General features: G+C 27.7%; 1 protein-coding gene across 1 annotated transcript in view; it reads left to right on the top strand.

Moving 5' to 3' along the window:
• LOC132944469 (lachesin-like) overlaps positions 1-15297 on the top strand; it is a 130565-nt gene that overhangs the window by 16518 nt on the left and 98750 nt on the right. Inside the window, exon 2 of the mRNA XM_061013831.1 lies at positions 11826-11935. Coding sequence (XP_060869814.1) covers positions 11826-11935 — 110 coding nt within the window. The remainder of the gene's footprint in view (positions 1-11825; positions 11936-15297) is intronic.

A 15297-nucleotide genomic window follows, 5' to 3' on the forward strand; every position in this document is an offset into this window, starting at 1 on the left:
AATCAGATTTGAAAACTCGAAGAAAGTCCAACATTTCAAAATTCAAGAGATATTAGGACAATAGACAATATGGTTATGATTATTTATTTGTTTCAGGTGGGAATATTTTGTTTGTTTAAACAAATATAAAGAATATTTTTTTAAGGATTTACTGTTTGTTTCTTATAAGTTTATAACCAATGAACATGGATGTAAACCTTTGTTTGGATTATTGTATATGTATATTAGGTACTTAAGTAGCGTTATTGGTTAATAATAATATGGCTTTGGTTCAATAAAATGAGTTATAAAACAAATGTGAAAATAACTAAAAAACATGTTTATAATAATTATTATACTGTAGCCATTTTATAAACCATTATAATAATACCAATCAATTCGGTTATGATTGAATAAGACGTGCGATTAAAAATGGATTCGTCTCCTAACCTATAACCTAACCTTTTACGATAATTATTGTCTTTATGTCAACGGATTTCCAGATGCCGCCGTCGCAGCAGAAAGGCGCGTCGTGGGGACGTTGGCTCTGTGACAAAGGCTATAAAGTATTAATTCTGCGTTAGTAGTGACCACACAGAGGGCAGTTTGGTATTACTATAAACACAATTTTCGTCGATTAATAATCACTTGGACACAAAACGATAGATGACAGGAATCCGCCGATGACGCCGCCTATCTGAGCGTCAAAACGTTGTTAACGGTACAATAACCATAGTGATGAGCTATAATAATAACAACATTATGAAGGCCTCGTGCACGCAAAACCGATCTACGGATTATACTACTCTCTCGTTGCCGCCGTAAACCCTTTTCATTATTGGGTTTCGTATCGTTTCACATCGATTGCGGACTGGCCACCCGACAAGCATACAAACACGGTCCATTGTGATTGAAACCTTTGTTTCTATTTTGTCAGCGCATGTTTTAAAACTCCATTCCCCACTAGTATTTACCTAGCTATTATCGGTACCCACTCATATATTATATTATATTATTATAAGCCTTCCAATCAAAGGACGCGACTCGAAAAACCGTAGACGGGTTTATTTCAATAAAGGTAACCTACCACCTAACGCCATAAAAATAAAAATAGTAATAAATAAAACGGTAACCGACTATTTTGTTATAAACGACATAGGTATTATAATATAGGTATATATAGGTATCACGCATATGATATTATTAAAATTAAAAAAAAAAATTCGGGTATCTCGTATATAATAATTAATAATGATCATTAATTTGATTTTTTTTTATTATTATTCAGAGTGATTAATATTGTAATACTATACTCGTACCACAAAATGTATTTTAATCGATTCACTTAAGTATATAATATATTATGTATAACGCGTTTGTAAAATTCGAATTTCGGTTTACCATTCGCGTAGATCATTCATAGTATAATTTCAGACTATAATATTCATTTACAGTAGACCGTACATTGTATGTACGTACTATAAGATATGTCTACTTGTCTGCAAACGCATGGTGTAATTTTCCAGTTTAGGAATCTTTAGGTCTCCTCATCGAATGTTTCAAGACACGAAATGATTTCATAATTGATTGTTTAGTTATTATATAATTTTGTAATTAAAAGTGTACACGACAAGAATTATTATATGGAAACTCTAAATTAATAAAATAATAAATTAAAAAGTGGGTGAGATGGGTTAAGCTGAGGGAACTGTCTGTTGAATATCTGTCCTGTTTTAAATATTATGATGCGCCGATCCATGCAATATCGAAAGAAGTTATTTAAAGTACAAAGTGTGCTATAAGATGAATTTAAAATCATAGATACATTTTTTGTAAAACTTCAGGCATGAATATATAATTATTTTTACAAAATACTATTAATACTAGGTATTGACAATTATTGAAAAATTATGTTTTTTTTTAAATGTATGCATGTGGAATTGCAAATTTTACGTTTTTTTCTACGTAATATATAAATCCGGGATCTAGGTTAATAATATATTTAATGTTGAAATTAATAATAATCTATGTCAGAGTTAATTGTTTTTTTCTAAATATAGAAAGTAAATCACTGAAATTGATTATGGCATTTTATTACAATTACTATAGTTATAGTTGAGAAATTAATAAAAAAAATAATATTTTTTATGATATTTCAATACAGTAATACACATTGTATGTACTGCAGTTATAATATTCAATCAAATTGAAATTCTAACACATATTTTTGTTCAATTGGAAATAATAACAATAAAATATGATTTAACTAAAACTGCTTAAAATTGAAATGGTTGATGTTATTATTTAATACAACGTTTACTCGCTCATACCAATGTTTTAATGACAAATAAACATATTACCATTGATATCCATTAATTAATTATTGAGTTGATGTCAATACAATATGATAATTTGCATACCCTTAATTAAAATAATATATAGGTAAGTATAGTGTACATCGTAATAATTCCATTCATTCATACATTCGTGAATAATTTACACATAATATTAATGTATACATAAAAGGGGCTCTAATAAAATTAGGAATTTTTTGTGAAAGATATTTTTATATAGGTTCCAACCACATAATTATGGTTTTTTATTTTACAGATAGTTATAAAAATGTATAATTAATATCATAATTATGTATTATAATAATACAAATATTTATTATATTTGTGTGCTTTTTTTTTTTTTTGAAAATAAAGGTTTTACCAGATATGCCATTAGCATAAAGTAAAATATATTATACTATTCTAAAAATCACGTGTCTTAGGATACGTTTTGTACTTCTATAATATTTTAACTCGGTGTTATTCATTACAAGGCCCATTTTACAAGTTAAGTGTGACCCCCACACTAAAACTAAATTGTATATTCTAAAGTGTGGAAATAAACGTTCATCAACGTCAAAATATCATCAAATAAAATAAAATAAATATACAATTATATAATAAGAATATTGTTATTATATTACATTATTAAATGTAATGATTTTTATAAATAATTGTACAGTTATTGTGTAATTTTTTTTTATTATTATTATATACCAGCAAGTACCTAGTTTAAAAAAATAATAATATTTGGCCCTATCCGAAATCATAGCGAGGACCGCTAATCGTCCAATACATGGAAACATCATATAATCTGTATGAGTCTTGTGTTGTTTCAACTCTGACAAAACATTTTCTCTATCCTTTATCGAGTCACTAACATAAAATTTTCTTTCCTTAGTACTTTCGTTTTTTTTATTGTTTTTTATTTCCTTTTGCTTTTACCTTCCTGTTTTTTTTTTTTATCAAAGTTACACCTTAAAGTATAAATTTCTAACAAACAAGTCTATCTTTCAATTTCATTTTGCAATCCAAATATTTTGCGAACGATAAACGTTTTTATATACCAAATTTAACGTATTATTATATTTATATACGAATAATAAATGTGATAATTTTGCAATATTATATTATAAATCATTTATTATATAATGACTGATCAATAACTTATTATTTAGATTGATTAAATGTTTAAATGTGTGATTAATGTTAAATGATTGAATCGCTTATATGTTGTTATTTTTTTGGTTGCTTATAATTCAAAGTATGCGAAATGTAGAGCTGTAGTTTTTTTTATCACAGGATTAGTAATTAATAATGTTACGAATTTTATCTTGATATGGAACGTTTATGATTATGATGTTATGAATCACTTATTATGTGGCGGTTGAAGAATATTTTACATATTCGTTAGGATTCATCATGTCTGTAGTTAGGTTTAAGTTTAATAAAAAAAATATAAAAGATGACTTAATTTAAAAATTTTATTTATTTATATCAATGCAACAATATATTTAATATTATAATATACTTCTAAGACGTGTGTAAACTAAACCTATCTTCAAATAATATTTATAAAAAGTTCAACTATGGACTTTTGCTTTCTATCAATATTTGTCAATGTGATAGACATTTACAACAATCATGTAAGTAATATTAAATACGAAGTACGAAAAATATTAAAATGGTAGGTAGTGTTTGAATATTTTATAACATATTATACCATTTTTATTATTATTATTGTGAATTATGTATTTTTGATCTATATATTATTCATTATACTAATATAACACAGTAAGTAAAGGCGTAGCCAAATAACATTCTTTTTTTTTGAGAGGGGGGAGGGGTACAGTTTTTAATATTTGATGTAAATGTTAGAGTTATTAAAATAGAAATTATTTGCGTTTTTTGTTTATTATCAATACTTTTGTCTGAAAATATATTATCATAATATCTATCGACTTTATTAATAATACCAATAATATTTCTAAGAGAGGTTTAACCCATTTCCCTACAATCAAAACAAATAAAACGTCATTGACAGTAAGGCATTTGATGATATGAACTAATTGACAAATAATGAATTCATGACACATTAAAGCGTCCCCACTTATACCTAATACATAAATATTGTGACAAAATTGGACTCAATATATTAGTTTATAAGTTGATCCCGTAGGGTTGTACAATAAATACCTACTAAGATTATATTAATTGATGTCTCTACTGCTACTCGACTATACATAAGCAAAAAATCGTTAAAATATTTTACTCATTTTGTAAAGTTCCGTCTTGCGCATCACCTGTTACAATATTTTAGATTGAAAACCTATCGTTTCGTTGTTAATTTTATTTTGGAAACTCAAACAGAAGATGTTCCTTCAGAAAATTAGTATCTACTAAACCATTCTAGTGGAACATCCATTTGAAATTATAGATATTGTAAACTTCAAACCGTTTGATTTATAATTAAGAGCATTCTAATCATAGTTGAGTCTGAAAGTATGGAAGGTGGTATGAGTTAGTTTACTATAATTAATAATACATACTCCACGAATATCGATCTACAGGGTGATTCACCAAGCATGTTCACCCCAATTTTTTCTTTTGATATTGAACTTTCAATTTCTTGAAAATTGTTGTACTATTTAAAAAGTGTCTTGTGGCGATACAAGCTTCTGGTTTTCAAATTAGAATCATCATTTTTACTGTAAATTATTTAGTGAATAATTGTTTTGAAGATTTTGATGTATCCAATTCACAATTCCAACGATTCTCAATTATTAAAATATTTGTTCTATGGAAAATAGTCCTTAAAAATGGTTTTACAAAAATATAAAATAGATGTTGTATTAGATCTAGTATTTTTTCTACTTGAACCATTTTTACAAATTATTAATGGTGATGGATAAATCATTGATCACATTTTGAAATCACTATAGTCCCCATATCTTAGAGGCCCATTAGGGCATATAATTGTCCTTAATACACAAAGTTAAATAACTCAAAAACTACTAATACGAATTTAAAAAAAATACTCTTTAAAAACTATAATATCTATATTAAATATAGGTAATAGGTAGTAAATCATTCTAGTAATATTATAGTATTCTGGTAGTAAACATAAGGATGCTAGACACTTATATTTATTAAAGTCATTATATTATGTGGTCAAAACCATTAATAATATTGATTAATTGACTGATTGCAATATATTTTTTGATTATTTGATATTTTGATATTTCAAACGAAATTGAATGTAAAATAATATTATTATACGGTTTGATAAATATTTTATTTAAATCTGTATTGGTACCGATAATACTAAAGGCCCTATTTTTACGTACGCATCAATATACGCGAATCTTCAGTTATATCAATATTAGTTTCATATTAATTATTCATTCTTACATCATTATTATTTTGAATGCTAATAAATACCTGCATTTTCAATGTGTGTATTTTTTTTTTTTAATTAATCATATAACCTTGTACTTTTTTTTCATTTTATGTACTTGTGTTACATTTTTTTACTTTTTCTAAAAATTTCCCTTGCACTATAATTCTTGGAAATTAAAAATAATATTGCTATAGTAAGCCGAAAAGCTACTTACTAGAACAAAGAAACAATTTTTACTTTCAACTGGATGAATTCATGAAAAAATTTTTTATACCTACTCATAAGTTATGTTACAAGTTTCTGCTATGTTTAATTATTAATTTTTATATATAACGAGTCTGAATAAAATAATTTATAATTATATACCTATACGATGAAAAAACGTGAGACTTATATTATGTCATTTGTTTAATTTCCGTATTAAACATAACTATTTAATAATATAATATAACAGTATAATATTATTTTGAAAAAAAGTTGTAAAACGTATCGATACTTTTGTGACGTCATATAGAATTAATTTATTTGTGGTTTAAATAAATAATATACTAAAATCGTTTAAAAAATCATAAGTCTTATTTAATTAATATTAATTTCTTTATTTTATTGTTGCTCTGTACGCAAATAATAATAACATGATAGTTTAAATAAAACATTCGTCGTTATTCTTTTCAAATAAAAGTTAAGTCTTACTATTCTTACTGTAATTTTAAGGGCTTCCACAAAGATTGCCGAAAATAATTCATTAAATAAAGAATTTATAGATGTATTGATGTTTACACTCTCTGTGTAAGATTGAAATTATTTAAACATTTTTGTGTCCAGGTGAGGAATACATTTCATTGGCGTTGAATATTGGATCGACATTTTATAGAACAAACAGCATCGTATAAAATATGTGCTCCGAATGTATAAATTGTTGAATAATAAAATTTATTGTACCAAAATCTTGAACAAAATATTGCTTTTAATGTTTTATGTTTCTCGTTGTATGTACCCATGATCTAGTTTATTTTTATGTTCAATCTCGCAAACAAAATTATAGTTTTAATGTTCTCGTAAATAATTTCATTGTTATCTTGCAATAACTCATGTGTTATTGACTTATACATGCTTAACTGCATTATTTACGTATTACTAGCTAATTGGAATATATTATTCGTTGTCACATTATCAGTAATTAAATTTAACAAAGAAACATAATGTGCATAACAATTTATTATTGACATTACCAATAACATGCACTTACATGTGTTATAACTTTAATTATTATTTATAACAGTCAAACTTGTAAAAGCCTTTTAAAAAACATAAAATGGGTATTATTATTTCTTTTAAAGTAATATATTATAACTTTATGATCATATTTTAACAGTTTTGAAAGACGGAAGTTTTAAAAATAAAATTACAAATTCCTTTACTATAACAGGATGTTGGTTCGTGGTAAACCTAATTTCAACTTAAAACTAACTTCAACCTAACTCAACTAGCTGGAAATATGGTACACGAAAATGTAAAGTATAACTAATAAACCAGAGCAAATCAACGCATGTTACAAACATTTTTAAGCAGATTGACTATCCTTAAATTATCTCATTTTTGATATTTTAACATTTTGATTAATGTTTAAAAAAAAAAACCAAAACTTAACCTTGGTATTCACTTTGATCTATTTCTCAATCCATCACGATCATATTACCCTTATAACCCTTATACAAATAAGTAATTAGACAACAATTTCACTTAATAATTTAATTCCAGTTCAAAAATTATTAGCGTGGACACAACTTACACAGTATAAACCGCCAAATCTAAAATCCGTTAAAGTTTAAATTTAAGTAAAAGTCCAAAACAATAATCTAGGTACACCACTAAAGCTATATTTATCGATTTTATAGCCACTATACTTATTTTTATAAAAAAAATCTTTAAATTAAAAGAAACGAATTTGTATTATGTTTGTTTGGTTAGTACAGTATTTATGGTTTGAAAATATTAAAATAGTTTTTAATTTATTTGTAGATAATAATATAGTTACTAGGTTATATATCTGGAATTTAATATTTATGCTAGGTATATCATTATAATATAGGTAGATAAGATAGTAATAATTTCGGTCGATAGGTATATATTTAAATAATTGTACGTAACGAATAAAATTAGAAGAATTTTGTTTTATTTTTGGCACAATAAATTAATCGTTAAAAAACTAATCACAATAATATATAGTTAGTTAGAAAATTATTTAAGATAAAGTTTAAATTGTATGCGTATAGTAAATAGAATATTCCCAACTGTAAATATTTAGTTTAGCCAATGAGTATCGAATGAAATATTTCAATCATTATAGTTCTACATTCAAGTTGTAATGTAAACAAAGGGGTCTAAAAATGATGATATTATACACGGTTGAGTTTTTCAAGTACAATATCATAATAAAAACTGCGTTTACACAGCACCTAAATTGCACGTTAATTTCTATTAAATTTTGTTTGTAAACAATGGTCTAAATTATATTCCATGAACCTACTAGTTTGATAAATCGTTTTAGCTTAAACCTACTAATGTACCATTGGAAGAAATAATAAATTATCGAAATTATAATGTTCTATAATAGGTATGTAATAGAATAATAGATTGTCAATTTCTCGGTTTACCGTATCAATTACAATATTTCTGTACAGTGAAACCGTTTTTAACGGACACCCATTAATAGCGGACACGTTTTAATATCCCTATGGTGATCGCTATAGAGAGGTTTCACTGTACACTCATACGTACCTACATAATATATATTTAAAACAATACCTACCTATATAATATATTTTTTCGAGTAACATAAATGTTAAATTATATTCTTTAATATCAGTTCAATTTGCTTTAGTTAGAACACAATTTAATATACCTACTATAAACTGTACAGGGAAATTAATTAGTTTAAAACTTGATAACACGATTCACGGGGAAACCCTAATGCGACTACGGGAAAGTTTAAACTTTTGCAGTAATTATTTTCGTCACAGTATAATTTTTATATATTTTAATAAAATTGAAATATTAACGTGCATTATTTTTAACAGACATGAGTTTTTTTTTCGGTTGTCAGCGAGACGGTACGATGTGCGGCACTGTGGCCGGCCGTGAGGGTGTGTGACTGCATCCCCATGGTCACAAATTACTGATGGAAACGAGACTTATTTCGAGGTGTAAAAAAGTCGTGATCGCAGTTATGGTCGTCTCAACGTTTATCGTCGTGGCTTCTGCCACGCGAGCTATTACCGCACGATGTTTTTGAGGAAATAAGGAAGTAAAAGCAAGAAAAGAGCATCCAGTGGAACCAGATGGTTTTTATACGTCAGATCGTTTATTCTCATTACAAGCGGCCATTTCGTTGATCAACCGTCTCTCCCTCTATCTTTATCTACATCTCACCCGACTCACCCTCTGAAGTTCTCCACATCCCCACTTCGCGGGGTACGCCATCTGTATTTCCCCCGGTATCGCCGCCCGTCTTCCTCCCCGTCTCACCCTCTCTCTTTCTTACTATCCCTCTCCCTCTCTCTCTCTTTTGTACCACCGGTGTCTGTACTTACCGAATTCCCGTGCACACATCCATCGGTGGGCGGTGAAGGGAACCCGGTCCCGTTAACCCGGTGGAACGTCGGTAGCCAAAAAACAGGTGGGCGGCGAAACGGGTGAAGTCATATCGTCCCGCCTGCAGTTCCGAATAATAGTCATATAGAAACTTATTTACGGGCCCATAAAAACTGCATTAACCAAAGAGCTATGAGCCGACGGCGGCGGTTGTGGCGTTAAGCCCAGAACGAACTACATAGAAGATCGACTGCAGAACTGTTTGCTGATATATCATTTAATATACATAGACTACCACCGATAATCGTAAACACGTCGTTTCGTAACTCATAATTGTTTTTACTGTGCACGGCGAATACTATTGTAATCATGTTCAGCGTGTTAATCCTGTCATGTACTCATTGTGTGTGTATGGGCGGTAGAGTGTTTGAAGCCGTCACCGATCTACGTGTATGAACGCGTTTCCAAACCAGCCTCATCGATATTATAAGTAAAGGTGTTTTGAACCTAAAAACATCCCTTGAGAAATCCAAATAGAGTGAAACGCTGTTTCACGATTGAATGCTGGTATATAGATCTTTGTGACATTTTCCCCTCCGAGGTTACATTAAAACGGTTTTTGATTTTTCGTTTGAATAACAAAATTGAAGAGTTGAGTTGACATATACCTTATACGTTTTCTGATAGTCGTGGAACAACTTTTAGATACTTCTGATATTTAATTTAATTCGTTTCATGTTTAAATATTTAAATAAGAAAAAAAATAGTCTGTATTGGTATTAAAAACTCAAAAGTTTTCAACTTAATATTTTATTTAGACGTTCAATATTAAAATGTCTAGTTCTAATGTCTAACGTGTATAATTATTATATTTATTACGTTGTCCAACAAAATAAATTAGTTATGACGAGTCAAACTATTTATAGACAATTGAACTTAACATAAAAAATCAATACATCATTTGGAAACTGAAATCAGAAATCTAGTGGAGCACATTAAAATATATTTCTGCACATTCGAGTCACGGTCGGGGTAAACTTACTCCGGAATCATAATGCTTACTGTACATATTAATCCGTTAGAAGATATTACAATAATTAGGTACCCATTGTGCCTAATTCGTTTCTTCTTTCGGCTCGATATAATATTATTTACTACCTAGCTGGTCCGTCGGGTATTTGTGTTTCAAAGCAGTTTTTGTCCGTCGTTACCCGTCTGTTTGTTGATTCGTTGGCGTAATTTATAGAGGAGAGTTGGCGGAGTGAACGGTAATTTGGAATATTTATCTGGTGGGCGGCGTTTAAAACAGCACTGTGCGTGTCTAGAATTAAACGACAGCGAGTGCATCTACATCCCGCATACTTGACAATTAAGTTATACAACTGGATATCGTGCATAATATTATAACGTGGATAATATACGAGTACGGTCTTCATCATCATCGAGCGCGATGAGGTTATTATTCTACGTGTATATGTGTTTAAAATATAATTTCATGGTACATTTCTGATAAACTATATATTATAATAATCTGTAGTGATTTGGACAGATTTGATGTGATTCAAGTTACACACGAGGTCTGACAAAAAATATATTTTTTTCGTATCATTTTGTACGCATAATATTCGATTGATTAATCAAATTTCAATTCATCGGGTAAAAGTTGTATGTAAAAGCGCATACATTTGAATAATTTTCATCTCCGGTTTAGTAAAGAATAGCAAATTGTTCTGTGACTTGTGTACTTTGTACGGTGTAAATATTTGAAAATAATTGAAAATAATTGTTTTATACACTCAAAAGACAGAGTTTACCTTGTTTTGAACAGACGTGTCATTGTTTTTTAATGTAATTAAATTATATAATATAGGAATCGTCTAGATTTATTTTATAGTTTTTAATTCAAACATAAAATAAATCATTATCATTGTGAAAGACGTGTTACAGGTACTTATTTGTTAATTAAAATATAACGAATTTTGTGACCGATTTAGTGAAGAGTATAATAATATAATATTATTATTATGTATGTTTTATTGTTCATTATATAATAAAACATAGTTATGTAACACAGTTAATTTATAAACATATCTTGGAAAATGTTTAACCAACATTGACGTAATCTGGCATGAAAATGTGATGATTTTCATTTAAACGAATGTATTTTCATTATAAAAATAAAATAATATACTCAAGTTATAAACCGATTTAGTTTTATTTAGCATTAAATAGGTTTAATTAAAAATAATAAACCAACATAACAACATTTTGGATTACTAAAATGTAATACTCGAACGTCATGTATTCTACTCGAAATCGATTTCGAAACCATAGGGAAGATACGTAGGTAATTTATTAAAAATTGATAGATTTAAAAAAAAAATAAACATCTGTCTGTTGCATTTTTTTTGTTATTTATGGTCAATTACTTATTTACAATTGTTGCGCAAATAAATTACTACCGCATTACGTATGTGTGCGAATAAATATATAATTTTTTATATTTTTTTATGTTACAGTTTTATCGGTGTTGGAACCCGAGTTCGCAGAGCCTATTCCAAACGCTACGATACCCGTGGGAAGGGACGTCTCGCTGCCTTGTGTCGTCAGCAATTTGGGAAATTACAAAGTATTTGAATCTTATTTACAATTGATTTTCGTTCTTTGTACTTTTGTTTCGTTCGCTTTTCATCTGACATGATAGCAACAGCTTTAACTGCTGGTGTTTAGTTTAGTTTTTAACAAGTAAAAGGAGAGCCATAGTTTTTATGTGTTGGCTCAAGTATCACGAGAGGTACTGACACAAAAAATATGAAAAAATAAAAGTAGTATAAAATACAATTTTTGTGGCGTGAAATGCGATCCGGAGGTCTTTACTCCTCTTTAATTCACATCTGGATGAATGTCACTGAAGGCTTACGTTTAAATCCAATAAACCGAAAATAAGATAGTTCAACAGCTTATTCGAAGGATAAAAAATATACAATGTCAGTTGTTACACTATATGTTATAATCGATAACATTATAATACAATATAATAATATATTATTATTTTAAAATAACTTGATGTTAAATGTATAATAACTATTGTACTGCGATATAAGCTCAACTCTCATTAGTCATCACTCATTAATTATGTATATAATAATTTTAACTTTTGTCGGTTGATTCTAAGAATTTTAATAACAATATTTCAGTTATTATATAAACTATATATTTTGTTACGCTTTACGACATTAATAAAATTGTACTGTATTTCTCAGTATGTGGACGAGTGTATATAGTTATATTTTTACATTAAAGTATATGTACTTATATAAAATTCAAATTAACAGTCGTATTTTCAAAATATATTATGTTCAACATAATACAAACTTATATTTTGATTTGTCATAATTATTTTCGTTAATATTACAAAGTGAAACAATCAATATCGCTAAAGGACATAATATTATTATATTTTTGTATTCCTTGTACAAAAGAAAAAGTATGTATGCATCTAAGTAAATTGGACTGCCAACAAACTACCTATTCCCAAAGACGACAGACTACAAAATATAATTATTTGTATTGCGTAGCGTATACCATCTTGTAAGTTAAGACAGATGTCGGGTCTGCGATTCTTTTATATTATTATAGAACTCTTAATTCGCAATGCTTTCCTGAGTGTGTATAAAATGTTGAAAGTGAGCACTTTCCGGAACCTTTGTCTGGCTTCTTGAGACATCATAGTTTAGCGATATCCTTTATAAATAGAATAAGAAAAGCGATGTAAATAATAATAACATATCATTTCTATAAACCTGCCGATATAACGATGAATGAAAACGCAAAATTAACTTTGCCCTTATAATATCATCAGTGAAACCAGAGTTCAACCCATGTTTTTTCTCATTTATACATAATAATATTAAATACTAATATTATATAATATTATTAATCTTAGGCGTGTGTGGCTTGGCAATTAAATGAATGAACAATAGTTGAACCCAGGCATTTAATCGATGAACGATAGTCGGTATAGTCAATATACTACACATAATGTTATTTGTGCTTAAAATGACTAAGGAATTACTTCTTAATTATCTTCCAATGGATAGAATACTGATTTATTGATATTTGCCTTGTCTATAGGTACCTAACCTAGCATAAATTAGTCGAACGATCCCAAAAGTGCCCTCGGGGTTCTTTAGTCAAAAGTGAACATAAATTGACCATCACCGCTGTGGTCCCGATCCTCATTCGTATAAAATCATTCACTCATATATTTGGAAATATCAATGGGTAGGATAAACGGATAAACGATTTATTTCCCTCGAATTGGTTTAATAAAATATAACTAAATAATTGCTAACAAAAATAACTAGATATCCTTACGTTGTAAAATACAAAAACGAATTTATTTACCTAAGTTATGCATATTATACATTTTTTCTATACTTATTATTTTATTTTATAACAAATGAGAATTTTATAAACTAATATTTAATTTACTAATCATTAAATTATCAAATTTTGAAATATTTCATTTGAAACGTAATATTAAATTTAAATTTTAAATTATATACCTAATACCATTCTATTAAATAATTACAAAAAAAAAATAAATATAAATTCAACAATATTAGTAAAAATATTTTGTATTGATAAATACAAATATAAATATATTTATTGATGAATTTAAAAAAAAAATTGTAATATTAATGCATTTATTTAAAAAAAAATAATTATATGGTTCTAAAAGTTTGATTTTATTTGAAATTTATATATCATAATATTCTATAATTACAAAAATATATTTTATGTGTGTGTTTTTGACATCATGTTAATAGTAGCGAGTAGAAACTAGAAACTAGAGTGATAATAATTTGAATCCATAACTAAATGTGGCATATTCCGCAGTCGCTTTTCAAACGTAACTGTTGGCCAAACCTTTGAATGATGCTCATAATAATAATTCTAATTATTGAATAATGGCTTTTACGTCCCTGTCTAATGGAAGTTTGACAATCAGTATTATAAGCCTCTGTTATCGAAATAATTGATTTAAGGTCAGTAAAATTATATTCTAGAGTAATTAACAGACAGTATATATTCTAACATGGACAAAACAAGATAATTATTTAATTCAATTCAATTAAGGTGTAAAATATACCTATGAATAAATTAATTTAAAAGGACTTGTTGATAATTAATTACTCATATGTATAATATTATTAAAATAAATAACTTTTTTATAATTTTTCCAATTTTTAGTAAAAGAAAATTTAATATATATGCTCTATGCGTATTTCAATTATATTATTATATTTAAGAGCCAAAGGGAACGTTGTATATACTGACGATTTTATGCCATTTTGTGTTTAATAAGACATATTATATGGTGTAGGTACCCATACCTATACGTTTTTCAATATATTGCAACACAAAACGCAAATGACATTTTCAACTTAAATTGTTATAAATTATTATTTTACACCGCGCAATACACATTGTATACACAAATTTTACAAATGGGTTTTTCGTATTGTAGACATTCAGCTGACATTTACCATCTATTTTGCAATAGATAGATAGATAACTATCTAATTATATGAGTGCCTGCACGTGTTCTAATTTATATTTACGAGTGCTAAGAACCGTAGAAATACGTAGAAACTTTGTCTTTGAATGTTTCAATTCAATTTTTAAAATTACAATTTGTAATACAATGTGTTACCTTCAATAGAGTTACCGAAATAGTGTTAGCATTACTTTGCACACTGATTTGGATAAACAGGATTTATAATTATTTTTTTGTTTATGAGTTTCCATCTTTTTTACGTCAAAATTGTACACAGTGTGAAGAATTTTTCAATCTCAACCGATCAACTGTGTACATTTTTTGAGTTTCCAAACCGATAACGGATGGAATTTATATTTCTCGCTGCCTGTCACTAACAATGTTATTAATAATATATTTTATTGGGTAAAATTTTATTATATAATAGA

The sequence above is a fragment of the Metopolophium dirhodum genome, chromosome 5, assembly GCF_019925205.1.
Source record: "Metopolophium dirhodum isolate CAU chromosome 5, ASM1992520v1, whole genome shotgun sequence".
Lineage (NCBI taxonomy): Eukaryota > Metazoa > Arthropoda > Insecta > Hemiptera > Aphididae > Metopolophium > Metopolophium dirhodum.